Raw genomic sequence first — 26,757 nt, forward strand, 5'->3', positions numbered from 1 at the left:
CTTATTCCTCTACCTCTCTGAAACCCAGCTTGAACTTCTGGTAGTTCCCGAACGACATACTGCTGAAGCCTAGCTTGTAAGATCTTTAACATGACCTTGCTGGCATGTGAAATGAGTGCAATGGTGCGATAGTTTGAGCATTCCTTGGCATTACCCTTCTTTTGGATTGGAATATAAACTGACATTTTCCAATCCTGTCACCACGTTTGTGTTTTCCAAATTTGTTGACATAATGTGAATAGCATTGAGGAGAACTGAGTTCAAATTCCTGCAAAAACATAAAATTCATTGGATGACCTTGGCCATTCAGTATCTCTCTGCCTCAAGGGCTACTGAAAAGATAAAACAGAGAAAGGGAAAACTATGTATCCCACACTGAGTTCCTTGGAGAAAAGGAAGAATAAAAGTATACACAGAAGGTGGATTGTGTCAAATGCTGCTTTCTCCCATGTCATGATCCTAGGCCTAGTGTGGCCTACAGGCTCTAGAGAAGCCTGTATTAGAGTAGCAACTAGCCCTACATTTCCCAGGATCCCTTCTGTCCCTCTGATTGGGTGGGCAGAAATTTTGGAGGGGAAACTTGCCTAGTGGAGACCAGAGGGGTGGGACCTGAAAGGAAGAAAATAAAAGGCCAAGCTAGAGAGGGAGGTGTGTTCTCTCTGGAAAGGCAGAGCTGGGAATAGGCTGCAGTCAGGAGAGTTCCTTCATCCAAAGAGGGGTGAGTGTGTTGTTATACTGCCTGAGTCCTTATGTCTCTTTGGTTACAGATAGAGGTACTTTCTGAGAAGAAAGATAGACCTGTACCAGAGTGGTGGCAGGCTAGAGGCTCAACCTGATCCCCTGCTTGTGACACCCCACCAGAGGTGCCATGAAATAGTGCCTGTTAGCTTAGTAGCATTGAGCCAGGCTTCTGTTATGATGGAATACAGTGAGGTCAGCTGTTAATGCTAGTGCACCCTAACTGCACCAGGATAGTGTGCCCAGTCATATGGACTTTTCTGCTACTCTGGGCTACAGAGAAAAGCATGCAAGTTAATTTGTAAGGATTAGAAGCCAAACCTTGACATTGATTTCTACAGTAAAATCTTTGGTGAAACAATAGATGAAGACTGGTAGACTGTGAAAAGAGCTGTGATAGCAGGTTCTCCTGTAGTATAAGTCTGACATGCCATGAAGCCAATACATAACTAACATTAAGAAGTTATAAAATTGTTTTGAAAATGGGTGGATGGAGTTGATGGCCAACAGACTCCCTGTACAGGTGGATCTTCCACAGTCAAACTTTGATACAGTGGCAATCTACATTGTGATATCTTTTTCATGAGAGTCTCTTGACTCTCAGAAGGGGCTTTTGATTTTTCAGGGGGATTGTGTGGCTGCAGAAGAAAAGGGAAACAAAAACATCCTACTGATGTAGTGTCTTTTGTTCCTACAACCATAGGATTGAACCAAATAGACTTAGATCTGTGCTGGAAAAAAAATTGTTACAGATTTCCTCTCCTCTACCTCTCAACACACATTTTTAATTAAAATATTCTAGGGTAATGTTGTGCATGTGGACTAAGGTTGCGTATAATTAAGGGTGTTCCTGCCTGGCTCATTGGAGTCTTTCCGACTAAGCTTGGGGACTCAGGAACAATGGGCAGTAGGATCCAAATCCCTGCTGCCCTGCTCCAGTCAGGGGCCCCCTGCTGGTTTGAATGATCCAATGGTGTCCTAGCGTGGGAACCTTGAAGTGTATATAGTTGACCCTGTTGGCCCAGTTCATCAGTCTCAGAGTTCAGCCATTACGATGCTATATTTAATAAAAGAGCTATGATCACTACAACCATGTCTCCTGCTTGCATTGAACCCAGTATATTATAGATAATTTAGCTATCTTTGACTTCTCAAATATAATGTAAATATTACGTATAACTGTACCACTGTTGCTGATACTGGCATGGTCTGTATATACCATTATATCCAAAAAGGTAGAAAGACATTTGGGAAGGAACTGTTAAAAGTGTTCATTCTACTCTTGAAGGTTTTCCCTGGGTGGATGCATTCCCTGTCTTCAGTCAAGCAAATATTCTATTGTCTGAGTGCTTATACACAATTTTTAATATGACAAGAAGATTTGAGGTAATAAAGACAAAAATATTATTGTAAGGTATAAACACAAAAACATAGAAAGGAAAAAATGATCTGATGCTGATTATCTGAGATGTGAATAGCTTACTAAAGTCTTGCAACAGTTATCATAAGACTGTAATCTAGTTCCAAAGGAGCACTTACAGTGATGAGACAGTTTATGGCTATATAAAGAAAAGATTTTGCACTGGGGACAAATAAAGGCCAATGATGTGAAACCAGGTGGCTAAATCTCCTCTGTTCAGCAAAAGCCCCCCTACTGATTTATCCTTTGTTGTCAGTGGTCCACGAAGCCCTATGCTGGGCATGTTCACAACAGAGAGACAATCTTTCTTGAAATGAGTATTTACCACGGGCTCCATCTAAGAAGCACTGATCTCTTTCACACAGACATACACACATGCCCCACATTAATTTCAACTGAGTTATTAGAAGAATTAGATCAGGTATATTGAGACTGTTTCAATGACCAAATGTTAATGAACTGAACAGGTAATTATTTAGTTAGCACAATCTAACTAAGCATAAGATATGGCTTATGGTTTCCTTGGGCCTCATTACTGTGTTGTTGTTTTTTTATCGTTATTAGAAAGTGATTATTATTTCTCAAGAATGTGATACTAGGATTTTGGATAGCTCTCCAGAAGCACCGGCTTCTCTAGAGAGCTACAGACAGCCCCCACCCCAACCCCAGTAATGAAGATTTAGTGATTATTTAAAAAGGGATTGAAAATGCAAATATAATAATGTCAGTATCTAAACTAATAGGTATTTACAGCTTTAGTTCTATGTGTTGATTTCCCAAAGGATTTGGTCAAAGTGAAGAAGGAGAAGAAGGGAAAAAACGATACAAATAAACGTGACAAACATGTCTATGTGTATAGAAAATCTTTCAACCAAGGAAACAGTGATTGATCCTCTGACCAAACAAAAAACAGTGATTGATCCTCTGACCAAAACCACAAATGTACTGTAAACACAAGAAGGTCAAAATGCTATTATAATGTAAATCAGCTTTCTGGTTGGACCATCAGTTGTTTCAGAAACCAGATACGAGTGAATTTATTTTTTATGTGTACAACACCAGTAACAGGGAAAGATCTGAAAAGCACTTTTAAGTACTACATGTGAATTCACAACTTGGTGGCACTGCTTTGCATATACAAGGTGCTAAGTTCAGTCCCTGGCATTTCCAGTTAAAGGTCATTTCATATGTTATGAACACACCATGCTTCCAGTTTCCACACTGTTCTAGTAGTGCTTGAATGCTGGAGAGATGTGATACAGGCAGACAACCTGAAGATTCTCAAGCCAATGCCAAGGTCTCCATCCTTGTCACACCATTTCTGGGAACTGACCTTGCCATCAATTTTATACTATTTAGTAAAATTAGGAGGTAGGGTTGCCAGGTCTGTGTTGGAAAATACCTGGAGACTTTGGGGGTTGATCCAGAAAAGGGTGGGGTTTGGAGAGGAGAGGAACCTCAGCGTGGTATAATGGCCTAATGTCCACCCCTCAAAGTGGCTATTTTCTCCAGGGGAGCTGATCTCTGCCACCTGGAGATAAGTTGTAAAAGCAGAGGTCTCTGGGCCCCACCTGGAGGCTGAAAACCCTATGAGAAGGGCTTACTTAGCAGAATCCAAGTTATTTTCTGTGGTTGTGCAAAGTGATAGAGTAGGTACAGTAAGAACGGCTACAAGGAGCTGTATGGCAGGGAATAAGGCAGTATTGGATCTACTCTGATTAGGATGAATTCCAAAGAGTGTGAGATCAAATAAGAATGGACCTAAGAGAGCATATTCTAAAAATCCATTGTGTGAATTCCCCTATCAAATTATGAAGTTGATGCTATGCTGCATCTATGGAGTAAATGCATTCACAGGGGAAAAGGTATAATTTGGCCTACATAAATGGGATTGCATGTATGAATTGAGTATAAGAAGAAAAAAGAAATACTGGAAAATGTATTAGACTATCCCATATTCAAACAGTTGCTTTTATCCACTAGTAACAAAGCCATGAACCCAAACAAACTGACCAAAAAGTTGGCTTCTGTAAGCCTCTTGTCCCCGTGAGTCATCCACTCAGAAAAGAAATGTCAAGGCTCAAAGGGAGTGTTTGGCCCTCTACATTCTTACTCCTTATTTCTTCTTAATGGGGGCAAGCAGCCCCTTCCCTCTGGTAATACATTTTTATGTTCAAGGAGGTTAATTTGCTTAATGCAGCCATTCTGCCAAAAAGAATCACTTAATTTTATGGGATACTGAATACCCATGTCAAAATCAATGGCCCATTCTCTTCCAATAGACTTGCATTTGCTTTAAAAGCTTTCCTGAAGCTGGAAATAAGGTTTGCACATTACTCCAATGGCTGCACCAGGCAGGTATCCACTGAAGCTTAATGTGGTGGCCGACATGTGCTAGCAGAAGCAAAACTGCAGCAGCACTCAGTTCTTCAGTGGGTTTTCTCCCCTTGTACTGTTGTTGTAGGGGTTGAATGCATTTTAAGAAGTGGCAGCTTTATTGATTGCTTAATGGAAAAAAGTTAAGGCTGGAGATTGCTGAAGAAGCCCTGCTTTATGCTGTTTTATGGAACAAAGCCCATTATCTCAAATGGTGAAAACCATCTTGTAGCCCTTATTAATGTTTAATAAGTATAGAGCAATGCTGAAGTACATGACAAAAGAGCCCAAGGCCTCTGTTCAGAGAGGATATAAGAGTGTTCTGAGGCTCTGAAGGAATAACTGATTTCCCTGAGCTCCAGCTGTTTATGAGAACAGCAACGATAAGCATTATTTCCCCTCTGCTCCTCAGTGGCCCACTGGCACATCAGCAATATACAGGGAGTCCTAATAGGGCTGCTGAAATTATGAAATGCTACAGAAAGGTGCTGGATGTTAAATTTGTATCTTGCCCTAAGCCTGCTTCCAAATTAACTGGCATTGTTATGAATTCCAGCTGTCTGTTGTCCTTCCTTCTCTTCCATCTATCCACGATGCTGTGGGGCATATTCAGCAAGAATGAAAAGTCAGCAAAAGGTGTTAATCTTACTTGATAGACCCATAATCCTTAGGGCTGTGTGTTATATCACACTATTGAGCTGCCCCTTGTCACTTGTCAGGATATTGTTCATCGAGTTAATATAGAAAATCTTTAAATAAAATGTTAACTGTACAGGCTAAAGGGCTCTTTAATCAGTTCTCATTAGCTTTTTTATATAAAGAAAAAAGGTTAACAGTTAGCCAATAAAAATATTCCACTGGAATACATTCAATTAAGAGAACCAATAATTAAAAAAGGATGTAGACTGCAAACATGCACTCTAAATCCTAAGAATATCTACTTGAAAGAAAATCCAATTGATTTCAGGAAAGCTCACTTCCATATAAATGCAGTTTATAGGGGTTGTCAGCTTTCAGGTGGGAGATGAAGGTCTCCTGAAATTATAACTTCAGCTAGTGCAGAATGCAGTGGCCAGGCTGCTACTGGGGCTTCCCAAGTGGGAGCACATACAGCTGGAGCTGCGGGAACTGCACTGGCTGCCAATAGTATACCGGATTCGCTACAAAGTGCTGGTTATTACCTTTAAAGCCCTATATGGCCAAGGACCTGCCTACCTTAGGGACCATCTCTCCCCACACGTTACCTAGAGGGTACTTAGAGCTGGCTTCCAAAATCTATTAGCAATCCCCAGGCCGAGGGAGGCCAAATTAAAGTCCACCAGAGAGAAGGCCTTCTCGATAACAGCTCCCTACTGGTGGAACCAACTGCCGGAGGAAATGAGGGCCTTGCAGGACCTCATCCAATTCCGCAAGGCCTGTAAGACCACACTCTTCCAGTTGGCATTTAACTGACGCTGAGTCATTGCTACTGTAGGGAAAACTTAAGAAATACTGAAGCCATTGGAACTATCTTGAAGAATACTAGCACCAGACTGATTTTGGATTGTTTTAATTATGGAATTTTACATTTCCATAATTGCTGTGATTTTATGTTGTGAACCGTCCTGAGCCTGCAGTTTGCAGATGACACTAAATTGTTCAGGGTGGTGAGAACCAGAGAGGATTGTGAGGAACTCCAAAGGGATCTGTTGAGGCTGGGTGAGTGGGCGTCAACATGGCAGATGAGGTTCAATGTGGCCAAGTGCAAAGAAATGCACATTGCGGCCAAGAATCCCAGCTACAAATACAAGTTGATGGGGTGTGAACTGGCAGACACTGACCAAGAGAGAGATCTTGGGGTCGTGGTAGATAACTCACTGAAAATGTCAAGACAGTGTGCGATTGCAATAAAAAAGGCCAACGCCATGCTGGGAATTATTAGGAAGGGAATTTAAAACAAATCAGCCAGTATCATAATGCCCCTGTATAAATCGATGGTGCGGTCTCATTTGGAATACTGTGTGCAATTCTGGTCACCGCACCTCAAAAAGGATATTAAAGCATTGGGAAAAGTGCAGAAAAGGGCAACTAGAATGATTAAAGGGCTGGAACACTTTCCCTATGAAGAAAGGTTAAAATTCTTGGGGCTCTTTAGCTTGAAGAAAAGTCGACTGCGGGGTGACATGATAGAGGTTTACAAGATAATGCATGGGATGGAGAAAGTGGAGAAAGAAGTACTTTTCTCCCTTTCTCACAATACAAGAACTCGTGGGCATTCGATGAAATTGCTGAGCAGTCAGGTTAAAACGGATAAAAGGAAGTACTTAATCACCAAAGGGTGATTAACATGTGGAATTCATTGCCACAGGAGGTGGTGGCGGCTACAAGCATAGCCAGCTTCAAGAGGGGGTTAGATAAAAATATGGAGCAGAGGTCCATCAGTGGCTATTAGCCACAGTGTGTATATATGTGTGTGTGTGTATATATATATTTTTTAAAAATTTGTTGTATAACTCATTGTACAGACTATGTTGTTAGCCACCCTGAGCCTGCTTCAGCGGGGAGGGCGGGATATAAATAAAATGTTGTTGTTGTTGTTGTTGTTGTTGTTGTTGTTGTTGTTATTGTTATTATTATTATTATTATTATTATTATTATTATTATTATTATTATTATTATATATTTGGCCACTGTGTGACACAGAGTGTTGGACTGGATGGGCCATTGGCCTGATCCAGCATGGCTTCTTATGTTCTTATGCTTCGACAGGGAAGACGGGACATAAATCAAATAAAGTAAAGCAAAGTAAAGTATCTCCAGACTGCTTTGGGGAGCAGATACTATAGAATTACAACCCTCTGAGCTTGCTCCCCACTGAAGCTCTGCCCTCCCCAGGCGCCATCCCCAAATTTCTAGAAATGTTCCGAGCCAAAGTTGGCAACCCTGGCTCACAGTTCCTACATACTACAGTAAGTACAAGAGGCCTGATTAAGGCTAGTTGCTCCGATCCTTCCTGTTCGATTATTCCTCTCTGTCCCAGTTATATGATGATTTAGTAGAAAGGACCCATGTTATTGGCCCAGCCCATGCAGTTCCTGCAACATGGGGTATCACTAACACCAAGAAGATATCATGCCTCCAGCTATAAGTGTGAATTGAGCTCTCTCTAAATCTCAGTTTCAGTTTCAAATCGAAATTATATTTATCAAGCTTGAAGGATTTTGGGAACAATGGACAGCAATGTAATCCTAAACATAGTAACTCAGAGGTCAGTTCTGTTGAGTTAAGTGGGATATACTTACTTGTAAGATTATATGAGTTTGCAGGTATGAGAAATTATTGCTACTCTTCCTGAACTTTAGGATTAACGTAAGAGCTATAAAAAAGCAGTATTCAAGAGATCTGAAATTATCAGGATTATTCTGAATATGATAACTTAGGCCATTCATTACCTGCTTATTACTCTTGCAACAACCATTTTTATTTACAAATGAGTGTAAAAGATATGAGACCTAATATGGATAGTAAATTTTTAACTTACAAGACAAGTGAGGACCCACAAGAAATTTGGAGGAACCTCCTGCTACTTTTTGCCACCTGACCACTTTTTCTCTCTGGAAGGGGATGGGTCAGCCAGTGGAAAAGAAAATAGAAAGCTTTCAGCATTAGCACATTCTCCTTTTCTTGGCTACTCACTGTCACTTGTTTTCCTTTTCTCCTGAATGGGGATGGAATATCTTCTCCCAGATATGAGTGCTGCCACTTCTTTATAGCTGCTATTACTTTCTTGACTTCATGGCTTCTTTTCTGGCTTGTGTTGGTTCCTTTAGATCTATTTGGTCTATTTACTCTTTTCCTCTTTCTGGCCTCACTCAGCAGTCCTTTCTTCTTGCCTACTAGCTTATCTGCCCTTGCTTCTCCACCACTAGTGGCCACATTGCAGCTGCCCACAATGGCAAATACAGACAACAATTCTCTGTTTTGGAGTTTATGATTTTTCTGCAAACCTGGGGTTTTTCCTGGGTTTCTTGAAAAATGACCTTTGTCTATACCTGGATCCATTCTGTGGGTTTTCACTCCACACTACAAGTCATGTTCAGACTTAGATAATACAAGCAGGGAACCCACAAAGACTTGTAGGAGGCATCTCATTTTTCTCTTCCCCCACACACTATTTCCCTATTCTTGTTTCATTCTGACCTTCCCACCCACCAGCCAACCTACTTTGCCCCCTATTGTTCCCTTTTCTTTCTACCCTCCCTTTGGCTGCCTCTTTTTGGGAAAATCATGTGTTGTTCTGGCCACCAGCCTGGGCCATGCTCAACTGTGTGGTGCTAGTGGCCAACAGGCCAGTCTCAGTTGCACAGTGGGGAACCCAGAAGGACTTGAAGGGTGTCTCTCATTATCCCCTGCATTCCCATCATACTGTTTGCTCTTTTCCTCTTCCTGGCAGCCCCCATATAATCATATTTTCCTGCTGCCCTCTCTCATTCCTATCCATCCATCAATCTACCTTTTATCTGTCCCCCATAGTTAACTATGAGGAACTCAGAGTAGATTACATCATTCTTACCTTGTAAAGTAAGATGAGAGTATGTGCCTGGCCAAAGGTCACCATGGCAGAATGGTGATTCAAACCTGAATCTTCCAGATCCTAGTCTGAAACTTTAACCACTATACCATGCTGGCATTCATGGGGTGGCTGCTGTTGAACAGTAGCAAAGAACCAGGTCTGTTGAACAGTAACAAACAGCCTGAGTCATGTAATTCATGTCGTATCAAGTTGCCCTGTGGTTGTTGCTTATGAGTCCTCCCACAAAGGCCAAAACATCCTTGGAAAGGACCCTGTCCCTCCTTTTACTGATAGAAACCAAGGTTTGAAAGCTGGCAATACCACTGTGGTTGCCTAGCAATAGCCCTGAGGGCATTAATTCCTTAAAGTTACAGGAGCTGCTTCTATTATTTTGATGGATTTTTTAATCCCCCATTTGTTTTGTTGTTGTTGTTGTTATTATTTAAGATTTCAGACTTTCATCAAGCATATTTCAGGTTTGTAGGGCATATTTCAGGTTTGTAGAAAGATCTGTCTTGTCTCTTCATGGCTCCATTCTCCAGATTTAAATATCCACATATTTGGCCATGTTGAGAATTAGATATATTGATTTATATGTAGTTTCATAATAATAAGGAACACAATTTGGAGTGAAAATTCTCCAAGGGATGTATTTTGTAAAGTGTGCAGTTAGGGCCAAACTAGATGTGACAGCATCAATGTGTCCAAATTACAGCTGCCCTTTTAAAGCAATTTAAAAATGCTGCAAGTGCAGGATCCTAATTGGGCCCATGATGCAGCATCTGAGGAGCTCTTGTTTCCCCCTCACCACACCTTTTCAAGTGCCACAACAGCCACAGTGGGGTGTAGCCATTTCAGGACTTGAAAAGGTGTGGGAGAAGATAACAGTACCCCTGCCTGCCATGCTATGGGCTCGATTGAATTTTAAACACATCTTGCATAACAGTCAGAAATGAAAGGTTTTTTAGTGCATGTCTCTTCAGCACCCACAAAGTTGATGTGAACATACAGTCAAGAAAAGAAACTTGGATACAATGAATGATGCTCCAATCTTAGTTAAAAGCATTTTTTGTTATATATTTTTATAGACAATTTAAGATGTGGCTGATCTTTTTTGTCTGAATCAATTAACCTTCCAGTTTTGGTTGTGGCTGTTTACAGTATGGACAGAACCCATGTAGTATTAACCAGTGTTCCCTCTAAGCTGAGTTAGTGTGAGTTAGCTCATAGATTTTTAGCCTCCAGCTCACACATTTTTGTCTTAGCTCAGGAAGGATGACCCCAGAACACACTAATTTATGCATTAGCTCACATCTTTAATGCCAGTAGCTCACAAAGTAGAATTTTTGCTTACAAAACTTTGCAGCTTAGAGGGAACAAACAGTGAATCCTTTTGTTGGGATGAGCATGGCAAGATGGTGACTGTTAATTTCCAAATCTGCAAAGCTCTGATTGCTTCAGCTAGGACTTTTATCACTCAACATGACATGACAAATATTAATAAATATTTCTCTTAGTAATTTCCATACCATCTGCAAAGAACACTTAGTACAGTTCTTTCCCCCCGTAATATCTTGGAATCAAATGGCTTTTTAAAATAAAATGATTTATGAGATTGTATGTTTAAACATATTTTCTTTTTAATAGCGAGCAAGCAGCTTTGGAAACTTTGACCATAACAGACATCCATCGTCATCAAAACCAGATGATTCATCTGAGGTTTGTATATGGCACCATCTACTTCTTTTACATTATGGTCTCTTGACTTTTGTAAAAACAGCAGCTCCTGGCTAATGATTGGTTGTAGGGGGTGGAGGAGTAGATCTTCCCAGCACTCCAAGATCTAATCGCTCATTACTAGGCAAGTGTGATGTTTCTTCCAGCTTTCCTGGCATAGAGAGTGCCATATTGACTGACTTTGTATGAACAACATGGTGATGGTTGTAACATTGTTTGTGATCCATGACACATTCATGATTTTGGAAGACTGCAATGGCATGCCCCAAAACAAATTAGGGCTACAACAGAGCTTTCATAATTCACCTGCTATAAACAAATGACATTCTGAATTAGAAAAGAATACTTGGCCAAGCACTCTATGGGCCATGTCGTGCAATCCTGTAAATGTTAGAATTAAACTGCCCCTGAATATATGGTATCCTGGCTTTTTATGATATGTATTCTTTTCTCAAATTTCTGTGTTTCTTTAAAATCACAGATTTGTGAAGTAGAGGCTGCAAGTGACGGTGGGGAACCAGGACAAAATAAAATCACTAATGGAGGAAGCCTTGGAAAGAAAATGCGGGCAATATCCATGACCATGAAAAAAAAGATGGGGAAAAAGTACATCAAAGCACTTTCAGAGGAAATGGTAAACATATGGCTAAATTCTGTTGTGATTGTGTGTGTGTGTTTACTGCTTGCTTTTTGCAGAGTTCTGCTTTGTAAACTGTTCCATTGCATCATAGTCAGCTATATGCAACTTCTGTACCCTAAGGAGGTCAGTCACTATGTCACAGCAACAAACATTAGAGAAGTTCTTCAAAACAGAGATATGAAACAAGCTTTGAAAGGCTTATTCACCAGGCTTCCTCTGCCCACCCACTCATACCCCCATTGCCAGCCACCTGTTTGACTGGATGTGTGTGTAGAGATCTTCATGCACAGCTAAATGTACATCCCATTATAGGATGTAAGCATTTTTGAACAGCACTGCATAAACATTCAAGACATCCTTTTAGCAGGAATACTTCCACAGCCCTTGATTGCATGCATTACTTGATTCCATATATTACTGGTATCAAAACAGGATTCTTTCTACCTTAAATTTGAGGACTCCTCAAATCCTTCCTTTGTAATTCATGATGAGGTAAGAAATGGTTTGGATACTCTTGTGGTTGCTGCTGAGTAATCAGTATGACTTGCACTGTCTGGGTCATGGGTCAGAGTGACTGATAATTCAGGGAGACTAATATGATGGAGTGGATAAGAGGGATGGAAAATGCTTCTATATCAAGACTGGTGAACTGCATATGGTGGGGAGGAGACCAAGAGGGAACTAACAGGACTTTATTCATTTTATGCAATTTCTATCCCACCCTTCTCTGTAAGCAAGCTCTGGGCAGGTTACTTCTCTAGCCATTGATTTTAAGAGCCAAAACTGAGCAGTCTTCACCTGCTGCTCACAGATCTTCCACTGAAAAAGTGTTTTGGGGAAACAATAGCAGATATCTTCCAGTGACTGTGCACTCATGACTTCCAAGGTCCCCCACTTTGTGAATAAAGACATCAGGGCACAGTTTAGAATCAGAGTGCTATTCTATTGTGTATCGTTAGTACTACACTATGAATGTTAAGAACGCACTGGATTAAATCATAGAATTTTAGAATCACAGAGTTGGAAGGAACCTCCGGGGCCACCCCGTCCAACTCCCCGCACAATGCAGAAACCCACTAACACTTCCCCCCAAATTCACAGGATTTTCATTGCTGTCAGATGGCCATCTAGCCTCTGTTTAAAAACCTCCGAGAAAGGAGAGCCCACCACCTCCCGAGGAAGCCTGTTCCACTGAAGAATCGCTCTAACGGTCAGGGAGTTCTTCCTAATGTTGAGCCGGATTTTGATTTAATTTCAACCCATTGGTTCTGGTTCTACCTTCTGGGGCCACAGAAAACAATTCCACACCATCCTCTATACGACAGCCCTTCAAGTACTTGAAGATGGTGATCATATCACCTCTCAGCCGCCTCCTCTTCAATAGCAATATTTCAATAGCAATGTTAGAGAAAGCATGGATTTTGTAAAGGAAAGTATTTACATGGTGTGACATTTGTATCACATCACATGTGGTAAAAAAGGCTGCTGTGATGAGCTGACAGTGTTCTATGTGAGGGAAGAGGGGTGCTTGGTTTCATATAGGCCGATTTGTAATCCAGCTGTCATCTTTCCCTGTCGTTAGAGCCTATTTCCTTTGCTGTTTTCCTCTAGCTTTCTTTATTTTCCTCCACTGCCCAGTTTGAACCTTCCTTCAGCCTCTGTATCTCTGGGTTTCTAGCCCTGAGCTTCTTTGCTTCTCTGGATTTCTTTAATCAACCTGCTGGCCAAGTTAAAATACAAATATTTATTTGAGCCAAACAACCACTTCTTTAGCTATAGGCTTATAGTATAGATCAGGGGTGGCCAAACTTGCTTAATGTAAGAGCCACATAGAATAAACATCAGATGTCTGAGAGCCCATGAGGCATGAATGTCAGCTGTTTGAGAGCTGCAAGGGAGGGAGGGAGATAGGCAGCCAAATAGATGGGGAGAGGGAGGAGGCAGAGGTTAAAAGAATGAAACTTTAACTTTATATGCATTCTCCAAGCCACCAGCTGGCTTGGATAAGTGATTTAAAGAGACAAATACCTTCTCCAAGCTGCTGACTGGGTGGTGGGGGCTTCCAAAGCCAAAAAGAATATGTGTGAAAGAGCCACATATGGCAGTTTGGCCACCCATTGTATAGATCCTGGTAGGTAGCTGTGTTGGTCTGATGCAGCAGAACAAAGTTCAAGTCCAGTGACACCATTAAGACCAACAAAGTTTTATTCAGATTCATTCTTCAGATATCTTCTACCTATATGTGTGGACTGGCAACTTCCATTTCAATATCTCTGAAGTAGTGTGTGAGCACTTGAATAAAATATTGTTGGTCTTAAAGTTGCTAATGGACTTGAGGCTTATAGTATAGTTCAATTTATACGAGTATCAGTAAACATGGGAACAAGGGCAAAGCTATTTATGTATTTTTTTACAAAATCTGTATGCTGCCTTTTTGTCCAATCAGGTCCAACAAATGCACAGGGTTCCCCAGTAGGGCCTGGAGATTTCCCAGTATTACTGTTGATTTCCAGACTACAAAGCCCAGTTCCCCTGGAGAAAAATGATTGTTTTGGAAAATGAACTCTATGACATTATACCCTGCTGAGGTCTCTCACATGCCCAAACCCTGTTTTCTTCAGGCTCTATCCCAAAACCTCCAAGTATTTCTGAACTCAGAGCTGGCAACCCTACCAAGGCAGCTAACATTAAAAAGAAATGATATGATATGATATGATAAATTTATTGTCATTGTTCTCAAAAAAGGAAAATGAGAGCAACAAAATGAGGTGCTCTTCCACAAAATATCTCTATCACATCATAAAACATCATATATATAAACATTTATTTATTTCTATATAAAACATCATTAAATAATCAAAACAATAACTAAAATACATATTAAAACATAGAACAGTGATTAAATATATGGTAGGAAGGAGGAATTAACACATGTGATTAACACATGGAATTCGCTGCCACAAGAGGTGGTGGCAGCTAAAAGCATAGATGGCTTCAAGAGGGGATTGGATAAACATATGGAGCAGAGGTCCATCAGTGGCTATTAGCCACAAGGTATAGATGGAACTCTCTGGGGCAAGTAATGGTCTGTATTCTTGGTCCTTGGGGGCAGGGGGACAGTGGGAGCACTTCTGGTATCCTGGCTCTACTGGTGGACCTCCTGATGGCACCTGGTCTTTTGGCCACTGTGTGACTGAGTGTTGGACTGGATGGGCCATTGGCCCGATCCAACATAGCTTCTCTTGTGTTCTTATGTTAACATTGGGTGAACACAATATGAAATAAAAATGTCTTCTCCCACTGATGGAAGACAGTAACATAAAAAGACAGCTGAATATTTTGGAGACAGAGTTGCAGGTTCTGGTTCCACTGGTGAGAACACCCTCTCTTGATTTGCCACCTGCCTACTCTCAGAAGGTGCAAGCACCCAAAGGACAGCCTCAAAAGATGACCTTAGCAGTCTGATAGGTTTGTATAGGACTAGGAAGTTCAGATATGCTGTTCCCAAGTTATTTAGGGCTTTTAGGATCAACACCAGCACTATGAATTGGGCTCTGAAACCAGTTGGGAGCCAATGTGGATGAGCCAAGACTGAAATACAGACTACCCTACAACCCACTCCAGGCAACATCCTGGCTGCAGCATTCTGTATACATTTTGGGGGAGAACTACAGGTTTCATGGTGTTCTGTGTTATGTTCATCCACTGTTAGGTCACCTTTGGTACAGGAAATGATGGCCTTTCAGACATCTTTTTGACAAGATTCGTTCTCCATTTTTTTTAGTGAAGTTACTGGGACATTGAAATAAATATAATTCTGCAGTAGAACTGCTGATTTTATGGTAGAAAAACAATGAATGATTTCCAAATGGACAGGTAACCGAAACGTAGAATTCCTGCTATTTGACCCAGAAACTCTTGCCTGAGTTTCAGGACTGAACTATAACTTACAAATATAACAAAATCCAGTGATTGCCTTTATTGGGGAGAATGTGCTTATCCCTTTTTCTGTCCACTCCTCCTCTGCTCCAGATGCAGCTTTTGTTTCCCTTGCCCCCACATGAGGTGCTTAGACTGGGAAATGAAGCTGTTGGAGAAATGGAGAAACAGAAAGCAGGGAAAGGTTAAGTATTTCTATCCCTATTGCTTCTCTGCTTAAATGCCCCTTCCATCCCATATGGTTCATGAAGTTCTGTCCTCAGTGGTGAAGGGGATGTACATTAAAGTACATAGAGGAACTCTTCATTAATATTACTCCACTTGTTCTAGGACAAAGTTTGCTTAACAAACAGATGCTAAGGTTGAGCCTAGTTCAAATTGCTGAATATAGGGTAGGCAGCTATATGATCAGCATGTACTTTCAGCTTGATATTTCCTTTAGCAAAATGGTCAAATGAATGATATTGGGTCCTTTAAGAAAATCATTCATGAACTTGGAAAGCATATAAAAAGTAAAGTGGAAGAATTTAAGGACAGTATTAAAGTAGACTGAAAAATTACAAAAGGATTTAATAGAAAGGGAAACAAAATAGCAGTTGAATGTTCATTAAAGCAAAGAAATGCACCTTGTAAAAATAACCCAATCCTACTTTTACATTGTTAGGTATTGAATAAGCTATTATTGCCAGTGAAAAAGACTGTGAAATCACAATATATAGCTTCTTTAAATGTCAGCTTAGGGCACTAAGTCTTGAAAAAGCAAAGAATCTAAGGCTTCTTTTCCCCAAGGGACAGAAAAGAATATATAATAATTCCCTGAATAAATACATGGAATATTCAACCCTATTTGCTCTATTTAAAAAAAAAAAGTGAAAGAATCTAGAAGTATTAATAAGACCAGAAGAAATTATCAAGGGAATGATTTCATGCAAGGATGACTAAATTATCAGTCTTCTGTTCTAAGAAAAAAGAGATAAGATATACAGTTGTCTGAATGTTGGGAGAAAATTTGTCATGATGGGTTTATGCTTTGGTTAGAATTAGCCTGTGAAATTTGCAGCCTATTTAAACAATAAAAAAAAACTTTATTTCACACAATACAGTGTCTCTTCCAGTGAAAAACTAGAAGAGATATCATGACATCAGAGTATTCTCTAGGATCCTGGTTAAACCAAAAGTGACATCATGATATTAGAATTGGATGATTCCAAAAGCATTGCCCTACATCATGACATCACTTTTGTTCTTTTACCAGAAGTGACATTGTGCACCAGCATGCCTGTCCTTACCTCCCTGATCCTCTTGGTGGATTGGAAGTTCCAGCTCTCTCTCTCTCTCTCTCCTTCTTCTTCTTCTTTTTCTTCATTAGGAAGTTAAGGGACATCCACATTCATACATCATGTGAAACCATAGTTAACTATGGTTAATAAATCAACTTTAAACCATGGTTTCATATCTTAGTTTGACATCTCCTAACCAGCCATAGCTAGTATAGTAACCACATTCAGAAAATCACACTAAACACTTAATGTTTTTGCATGGCATCTGAATTGACATCATATGTCTGAGGAAATGTGCTGTAGCTCACATCTTATGCCCCAATAAATGTCTTTAAGGTGCTACAATAAACCCCTATTTTTTTTGGCTGCACTGTCTTCAATGTCAAATCACTGTGTTGTGTATGAGTTCTCAAACAATGGTTAGCTTCTGGACCTTCTCCACACAGTGGAACAGATGTTTAATCACCTGTGTTCACTTTCCAAGGCCAGTGATGTATTCTTATGAAATCACTCTAACCTTCCAAGTGGTCTACAATATTTCTTGATCAATGTGCATGTCATGTTTCCATGTAATAATGAAACACTATGAAGAAATTGCTTCCCTTTATTCCCTCTTTTATTATGGTTACTTAATTGTTTAGCTTACACAGTGATCCATGGCAAAGATAGGACAGTATTATCAACCTCTTTTGAAAAACCATTTACTAGTATAACTGGAGTGGTTATATTTCTGGGTCACAAGCAGGACTTATACTGTTTGAGGCTTGACTCCAGTGTTTGCAGTGAGGAACTTGCTCAAGGACTATGTGGGACAATGGGGGAGAGAGGGTAAGAGCAGAAATGAATGGTCAGTTTTCCTCAACTTTGTAATTTTTTTTAAAAAAAATAGCAGTTAATAGGCCCTTTTCAAATAATATTTATTTGTTTATTTGATTTCTAGGCTACCCTTCCCTACGCAGGGCAGTGAACAACTTCTCAATAAATACATTTACAAATCAGATTAAAACAATTAAAAACTAACAATTCCAAGTCTATTCCAGATGACAGTTAAGGAGCAATTATGTCCTGCCCCATAAGGAAGAGGAGAGATTGCTGTCTTCAACCATAGGCCTGGCAGAACATCTCTGTCTTGCAGTCCCTGCAGAACTGCATATATTCCTCCAAGGTTGTACAGAAGGCCTTTTATTCACCAGTCCATAAACAGCCTGAATCAATAACCCAAAATGGCAGCCTGAATCACCCATCTTTATTCAGCAGAGTTTAGAAGTGAAACAGAGTTGACCATGATAGGTACTAGGATGAAAGACTGCTAAGGAAGACTGAAGTTACTACTGGGCTATACACAAGGTTACTTAACTGCAGATTAAAGAACTCTGGAGGGAGAATACTATCAGGCAAGTCTCATTAGCACTATCAGGCAAATTTCACTCAGAAAAAATAATATAAATAAATTTGAAGGATTTTCCTTCTCTTAATGCAAATGATACAGATACTCTGCACATGCACAGTCCTTCTCCTCACTGCACAGAAATGACTTTGAAATCTCCCATTTTAGTAATTAAATGGCTGCTTAATTGCAAACTTCTCCATGCCCCACCTCTTTCAATCATTTTAATTCTTTTTTTAAGCAATTTTATTGGTAACATATGGTAATAAATCTATATCTTACATCTTTTAAAAATAATTCTTTTATCTACCCCATATATTACTTTCTACTCACCCCTCCCCCCGTTACTTGACCCCCACCGGTGTTATTTACTTAGAATGCAAATATTTAAAGGTACCCTTAACTATTAAAACAAAAAATTATATTCTTCTTTTTAAAACTTAATCATTATCAAAGATTGTCCAATGTCCTTTTATTTTCCACTCTTTTTCTACATATCTTCTAAACTTTTTCCATTCCGTCTTAAAAACTTCTAAATCATAGTCTCTTAATATTCTTGTTAATTTGTCCATTTCACTCCATGTCATAATTTTTATAATCCAATCCCATTTCTCTGGTATTTTTTCTTGCTTCCACAACTGCGCATACAATGTCCTAGTGGCTGAGAGCAAGTACCAGATTAATGTTCTATCTTCTTTTGGAAATTTTCCATTTGTAGTCCCAACAGAAAAGTCTCTGCAACTTTGTTAAACTCATATCCCAAGATCTTAGAAATCTCTTGCTGAATCATCTGCCAAAACATTTTAGCTCTTTCACAAGTCCACCACATATGGTAGGAAGAACCTTCATGGTTTTTACATTTCCAACATCTGTCTGGCATCTTATTATTCATCTTTGCCAATTTTTTAGGAGTTATATACCATCTATACATCATCTTAAAGCAGTTTTCTTTAATACTATGACATGTTGAAAGTTTCATAGAGTTCTTCCACAAATATTCCCAAGTTTCCATCTGTATTTCTTTATTTACATTAATTGCCCATATAATCATTTGCGATTTCACTACTTCATCTTCTGTAGACCATTGTAGAAGTAATTTATATACTTTTGAAATTAATTTATCATTGTCTCTAAGCAGAATTTTTTCCAATTCTGTTTGCTCTTTCCTTATTCCTTCAGTTTTAATATCATTCTCCACCAAGCTCTTTATTTGTTGCATTTGAAACCAATCATATTTATGTTTCAACTCTTCAGCAGTTTTCAGTTCTATTTTGCCACTTTGTATTTTTAATAATTGATTATATGACAACCATTTTTCTTCACCTATCTCAGTTGCTATTTTTATTACTTCAGCTGGCACTATCCACAACGGTCTTATCTCATCTCCATATTTCTTGTATTTAATCCATGTATTTAGCAAATTATTTCTTATATAATGGTGAGAGAAAAAACTGTCCATCTTCTTTTTTCCATAATACAAATACGTGTGCCAGCCAAATTTAGTTCCGTGACCTTCCAACACTAAAAGTTTTTTGTTTAACAACGTTATCCATTCTTTCATCCACACTAAACAAACTGCTTCCTGATATAATTTTAAATTCAGTAGTTGAAACCCACCTCTTTCTTTTGCATCTGTCAAAATTTTCATCCTAATCCTTGTTTTCTTCCCAGCCCACACAAATTCTGAGATTTTCCTTCGCCATTTATCAGATTGTTTGCCATCCTTCACAATAGGAATAGTTTGAAACAAATACATTATTCTTGGTAAGATATTCATTTTGATTGCAGATATTCTACCCAACAATGACAAATTAAGCTTATTCCATTTTAACATGTCTTCATCCATTTTACGCCATAACTTCTCATAATTATTTTTAAACAGATCAATATTCTTCATTGTTATCTCCACCCCTAGGTATTTTACCTTAGAGGTGACTTCACAACCCGTTAGTCTCTGTAATTCTTGTTGCTTGTTCATCCGCATATTTTTACACAGAATTTTTGATTTTTCTCTAGTAATACAAAGTCCTGCCAACTCCCCATACCCTTGTATTTTAGCTAGCAGCAAAGGTGTAACTTGTATGGGGTTTTCATTTATAAACATTATATCATCAGCAAAAGCTCTATATTTGTAAGTAAATCCTTTTATTCTTAATCGTTCTATTCCTTTTCTTCTTGGATCTGCATCAATAATATTTCAAGACTCGTTATAAACAACAATGGTGAAAGCGGACAGCCTTGTCTAGTACCTTTGCTAATTTTCATATCTTCTGTAAGATCTGTGTTTATACACAACCTTGCACTTTGTTCAGAATATATTGATTTTATCATTCTTATAAAGTTTTCACCCAGCTCCATTTTTTCCATTACTGCAAACATAAAGTCCCAATTTAAATTATCAAATGCTTTCTCTGCATCTGCAAAGAATAATGCTACTTCTTTTTCTGGATGTCTTTCATAATATTCTACAGTATTTATAACAGTTCTAATATTGTCTCTTATTTGTCTTTTGGGAAGAAACCCTGCTTGATCTTCCTTTATAAAGTTTATCAAAAGTTGTTTAAGCCATTCTGCCAAGATTCTAGTAAATATTTTATAGTCATTATTTAATAGCAAAATTGGTCTATAATTTTTTACGTTCGTGACATCTCTATCTTCCTTAGGTATCAATGAACAAAATAACAGCTTCTTTCCATGTGTTTGGTACTTTCCCTTTTATTCTTATCGTATTCATCAACTTCTGCAATTTTGGTATTAACTCATCTTTAAAAATTTTAAAATATTTAGCAGTATATCCATCAGGCCCAGGTGCTTTTCCATTCTTCATTGCATTAATTGCTGCTTCAATTTCTATTTTTTCAATTGGATCATTCAAAACTTTTTGCATATTTTCAGTTAAGGGCTCTATTTTTATCTTTTGTAAATATTCATCCATCTTCTCATTCTTTATTTTAACACCTTTAAACAATTTGGCATAGTACTTAAAAATTCTCTTTTTATTCCCTCTTGAGTAACCACTTCTCTTCCATCTACCACAATTCTGTTAATAACTCTATTTTCTCTCTTTTTCTTCAATTGCCAAGCCAAATACTTTCCCAGTTTATTTGCTCCCTCAAAGGATTTCTGCTGAAGTCTTTTCAAACTCCATTCCACTTCTTTATTTAACAAATGTCTCAATTGAGTTTGTAATATTGTAATTTTCCTTAAAATTTTCTTTTTCCCTGGCCTTTTTCTCAACTCTCCTTCCTTTTTCTTTATTTCATTTTGAATATCCAACAACTGTTTTTCTTTTACTCTCTTATCTTTATTATTCAAAGTAATCAACATTCCTCTCATTACTGCTTTATAGGCATCCCAGACGGTCTGAAAGTCAATATCCTCTTTGTCATTCACTTGGAAAAAAGCTTTAGTTTCATTTTCTAGGTATGTCACTGTTTCTTTATTCTGTAGCAAATCTTCATTCAATCTCCATCTTCTCACCTTCTTGGACAATTTTGTAATCCACATTATTGGGTTATGATCAGCACCAATTTTTGGTAAAATCTCTATTTTCCTTGTTATAAGATCTAAATCTTTAGTCACAACATGTCAATTCTAGAAAAAGTTTTGTGTCTTGCAGAAAAAAAAGTATAGTCCCGAACTTTAGGGTTAAATTTCCTCCGTATATCTTCTAGATGTTCTTGTTTAACCAGTTCAAAAAAAGACTTTGGCAATTTTCCTTCTTTACTATTGTTTTTTTCCCTCGCGACCTGTTCAATGAGTTCTTAACTGTTCCATTAAAATCTCCCATTATCAAAACTTGGTCATAGGTCAATTATTCAAGCTGTTGTATAATGTCTTTAAAAAAAACAAAACATCCTTTTCACCATTAGGCCCATAGAGTCCCAATAACAACGTTTTTTTCCCATCTAATATTGTCTCTACTGCTACAAATCTTCCATCTTTATCTTTAAATACTAATTTCGGCTCCAATTCTTGTTTAATATAAAAAACCACTCCCCTTTTCTTCTGTTCAGCCAATGAAAAAAATTCCACTCCCAATTGTTTGTTCCATAAAAATTTATAATCCTTTTGTTTGATATGCACTTCTTTCAAACAAATTATATTACAATTTTGTTTCTTAATCCAATGAAATGTTGACTTCTTTTTTGTGGTGAATTTAGTCCATTTACATTCCAAGACAATAATTTTTAATCCATCATGGTGCAAATTCTTTATTTTCTTCAAAAAATTTACACATATCCTGTGCATTTGTAATTGTGATTTTTTCCCCCTGGAGTTCAAAGCTCAAGCCTTCAGGTATTATCCATCTAAACCTCATTCCATTGTCTCTCATTTTTTCTGTCAACTTTTTATATGTTCTTCTATCATTTATCACTTGCCTTGGCAGCTCCTTCATGATTCTCACTCTACTGCCTCCCACTGTCAATGTCTTTTCAAAGTTTTTACTCATGATCCTTCCCACCATTTCCTTTGTCATGTATCTTATGACAACATCTCTTGGTAAGTTATTTTTCTTGGCATAAAGTGAGTTCACTCTATACATATAGTCATACATGTTTTTGGACTCTTCAGGGTCTTCCTCTAAAAATTCTGCAATTATTTTTATTATATATTCTTTTAAATCACCATCCTCCTTTTCAGGTACTTCTCTCAGACATATCTGAGTTTCCATCAATTTGCAGTCATGGATTGTCACTTTTTCATTTTCAACAAGGTGGAATCATACTTTCATTCTGCCTTCTACCTTCTGCACTTTCTTAGATGTTTCCTCAGTTTCCTTTCTGAGATCTTCCATATCTTTTTTAATCTCTGCAATAATTTTTTTTCTGATTCATTTATCATCTCTCTCACCGCTTTCATCATTCTGGCCTCCATTGCCTCCAATTGGTCCTGCATTTTTTCCAATAAAGTAGCCCTTGTACGGTGCTGCTTTTGTTCAGACATTTAAAAAACAATGAAAATTTGGACCTCCCCAATTTCCAATTTGACTGTCAGATTCAAAAGAGTAGGACTTGCCCTTTATAACAAGCCCAATTTTGCTATCCTCGGAGCTCCCAAAGTCAAGGTATTTATCTTTAAAGTTTTTAAATCTTCCAAAATGGTGGTCATGATTTTTTACTGCTCCTTACAATTTTTCTCCCCTTTTAAAAACACCCAAGGTTCACACAAATAATATGACCAATAGTATTTAACTTCTTACCCTCTTCTCAGTTAACTCCAATAATTTTTAATGTCTCGAATTCTTTAAAAACATTGTTTTTATTTTGACCTCCCAGCAATGGCCACCGCTGTTTCTCAATGGTAGTATATTCCTAGAGTAGGTTTTCCTTCCACTACTTTCTGCTTTTGTTGCCACGACATCTCATTCACACTGGTAAGGAGATCTCATGATACTTGACGTACTTCCTATCTTGCTTGAATGTGCTGCAGGTCTGTGACGATGGTGCTCTTTTTTTAAAACAGCAAGTAGACTAAACAATAAATTCCTTTCCACTTTTTAGTACTTTTTAACACTGTCTTTTATATTTATAAAGTCCAAATTTCACCTTTTCCTCCCCTCTTCTTCCAGACTTTCTAGATTTTCCTTTCCCACCATTTAAATTTATTCCATTAAGCTGTAAATAGTTCCGGAATGAAAGATAGTAATTTGTACCTTCTCTTCCAATTATTCAAGTTCCCACCTTTCTTGCAAAGCTTTAGATGTTTAGCAATGTCCAAGAAGGTTAGGATCCTGTCGAGCTTATGTCAAATAAATGACTCTGAAAACTTCTGCAGATGATGAAAATGCAACTCTTCCAGGAGACCCCTCAAAGGAGTCCCTCCCCGGGACTCCCTTTTAGCCAAGGTAAATCTCCTCAAATTTTCCTTGGACTAATCTCTGACTGAGAAAAGTAGACAGTAGGCATTAAATTGCCTTCCACTACCCTGAACAGAAGTTCCAGCCTGCTCCCATTATGAGAAGCAGCTCAGCTCAACATTTTCCTCCCCCAGAAGTCCCCAATCATTTTAATTCTTTATTTGTTTAAAACATTTCTGTGCCCTTTTTTGATTCAAATAGGGTCCCCAAGGCAGTGACTGTAAAAAATTTAGAACATCTGAACATTAAACAGCATTTAAAATAATATGTAAAGTAATAAAATAAAATCTTATCAACACACACACACAAAATGCCAAAACCAGGGAGGAGGACCAATAACAGTTACTGGGGGTTGCCAAATAAAACAGTTCTCCCCCACAACATTTGTTGCTGTGAACATGCATTCATTATATGATAATAAGCCAGTCATTTTCCATCGATGTTGACATGCCATATTACAGATACATTACTTTGCAGTTTGAATAAAGTACAGCTAGATAATATTCTGTAGTCCCACACTGATCTCTATCCTCCCATCCTTGGTCACATGGGATTTAAAATCCATTTCAACTGAATTTTTTAAAAAATTAAGCAACCTAATTTACTAAGGTTTCATGTTGACATTAGAACCTCCCCCTCCCCCCACACATATAGTTGGTAAGTCTCAGACATTGCTCTTGTGACAGGGCTGGGGTTTCACCTCAGGCAGCCAGCTGGCCTCAACACTTGATGTTTTTTTTCTAGGACTTCTATGCATTCCTTCTTGTGGTAACTACTGCACATGCAGATTAGAGATGGAAAGCAATAATCCAGCAACAGCTCAACTACATTTTATGCATAATTATACTTTTTATTTTTATTGTGTTTGTGTGTGTGCGTGTATGTGACAAATAGTTCACCACACTAGATTTTTAGTATAGTAAATAGTTCATCTCTTCAAAGCCCCATGATTGGTGACAACACTTGTGCACAAATACTGTGTGGTACATTGCCTACGGTGTGTAAATGTACTGTCATTGCTATTAAATGTGACATCACCAAGTCTTACTACATGATATCACTGGATCCCACCCTTAATGTTAAATAGTGGGTTCAATGCATGAGAAGACAGGTAGCAGTGAATCAAAGCTCTTTTATTGTGATTGCACCATGATAACAAGCAGACTAACACTGGAGTACTAGGCCAATGGGGCCAACTATATACACAGCAAAGTTCCCGCACTAGAATGTCATTGGGTCACTTGAACCAAGAGGGGGCTGGTGATTGGTCCGGGGAAACAGAGATTTGGATCCTGCTTACCATTGTTCCCAGTCCGCAAGCTCAGTCCTTAAGGATCCAATGAGCCAGGCACATGAAAAATAAAGTCCACATACACAACACTTAATATCAGACCCCATCCAATGATTGTTAGGATATGCGATGAAGGACCTTCTGTCCCACACAAAAATCCTTTTTAGACTCTCTAATTCTGCTGTCAAGTTTGCTAGAATTCAGTGGATTCCAAGGTTTCATCAGAAGTATAGACCATTTCAGGTATAAGTGTGTGTGCACACAGAAGCTTATAGCTTGAATAAAACTTTATTGATGTTAAAGGTGCCACTGGACTCAAATTTTGTTCTAATACAACAGAATGCCATTCATATCATGCTAGCCTTTGGAATACACAGCAAATTTTCAGGAATGCCTTTAAGCCCAGGCTTCATCCCAGTTCAGTTCATCTATAGTTCTGATCTTACATTTGCCACTGAATATTTTTTGGATGGAACTCAGTAGCATCCCAATTTCCTGGAAGCCAAAGATATTTTAATAAATCTGATCCAGTTTAAGAACAGGAGGTGAATTGAATTAATATATTTTTGACAGTTCTAGCTTACTTTGATAATGTATACTCATTCAGTGAAAAGTGTATTAATTGAATACTGTTTTTTAAAAAATATTTAACTACTCTTTTTTCCTCTATTAAAGAATGAGGAAGGAAAAGAAGATTCTGGCTCTAATAGAGACAGTGACCCTGGAGGAGGAGCAAATACTGAGAAAGCGTCTCTGAAAGCCAGTGACTCCATGGACAGCCTGTATAGCGGTCAGAGCTCATCAAGTAAGTACAAAACAATCCTTTCCTTAATGTCTTGATTATGTCTGATTTAATCAAAATTAATAACTTAACTAGTCAAAAACAATTGTGGATACAGAAGGGGAAAGCTTAAATTTGAAAAAGCAATGTAAAATTACTGACTTCAGTCCAACACAGAGGTAAGTTTTCTAAAAATCCATGACTTTATTCAGATAAAGTACACATTGCTGTGTAGCAGATCTGATAATTACCTTTTAAAAAGTAGCTTGTATCTTATAATAATACTTCTGTTCTATTATAGTTTCTGTTCTATTATAGTTTAGAGTGCTGAAAGATTTGCATGTACATTATATTTCAATAATCTGTACACTTACCCAGCAAGTTAGGTCTCACATTGCAGATGTGAACGTACATGAACACATGAAGCTTCACTTATTCTGAGTCAGACCATTGATCTATCAAGGCCAGTAACTTTGACTGGTGATTACTCTCCAGGGTTTCAGGTAGAAATCTTCCACATCTCCTAATATCTGATCCTTGAAGATGCCAACGATTGAGCCTGAGCAAAGCAGATGCTTTACTGCTGAGCCATGGACTTTTTCCAAGCCATAACATAAAGAATTAGTGGATTTTGGGTAGCAAATTCAAGACACAGATGAGATTGCAGTTCATTCCTATGTATATTTGTTCAGAAGGCCTGCAGTAGAGCTTAGGCCCAGGTAAGTGAGGCCAGCACAGATTTAAACTGCAGATATG

The 26,757-nt window shown here is 38.4% G+C and overlaps 1 protein-coding gene across 2 annotated transcripts in view; it reads left to right on the top strand.

Annotated features, from left to right (window-relative positions):
- Positions 1-26,757, top strand: part of SAMSN1 (SAM domain, SH3 domain and nuclear localization signals 1) — a 231,578-nt gene that overhangs the window by 156,440 nt on the left and 48,381 nt on the right. For both annotated transcript variants that reach the window (XM_060234405.1, XM_060234406.1), the window contains 3 exons: positions 10,734-10,805; positions 11,305-11,457; positions 25,896-26,025. In XM_060234405.1, the coding sequence (XP_060090388.1) occupies positions 10,734-10,805; positions 11,305-11,457; positions 25,896-26,025 (355 nt within the window). The remainder of the gene's footprint in view (positions 1-10,733; positions 10,806-11,304; positions 11,458-25,895; positions 26,026-26,757) is intronic.

The sequence above is a fragment of the Heteronotia binoei genome, chromosome 3 (assembly GCF_032191835.1).
Source record: "Heteronotia binoei isolate CCM8104 ecotype False Entrance Well chromosome 3, APGP_CSIRO_Hbin_v1, whole genome shotgun sequence".
In the NCBI taxonomy this organism is placed as follows: domain Eukaryota; kingdom Metazoa; phylum Chordata; class Lepidosauria; order Squamata; family Gekkonidae; genus Heteronotia; species Heteronotia binoei.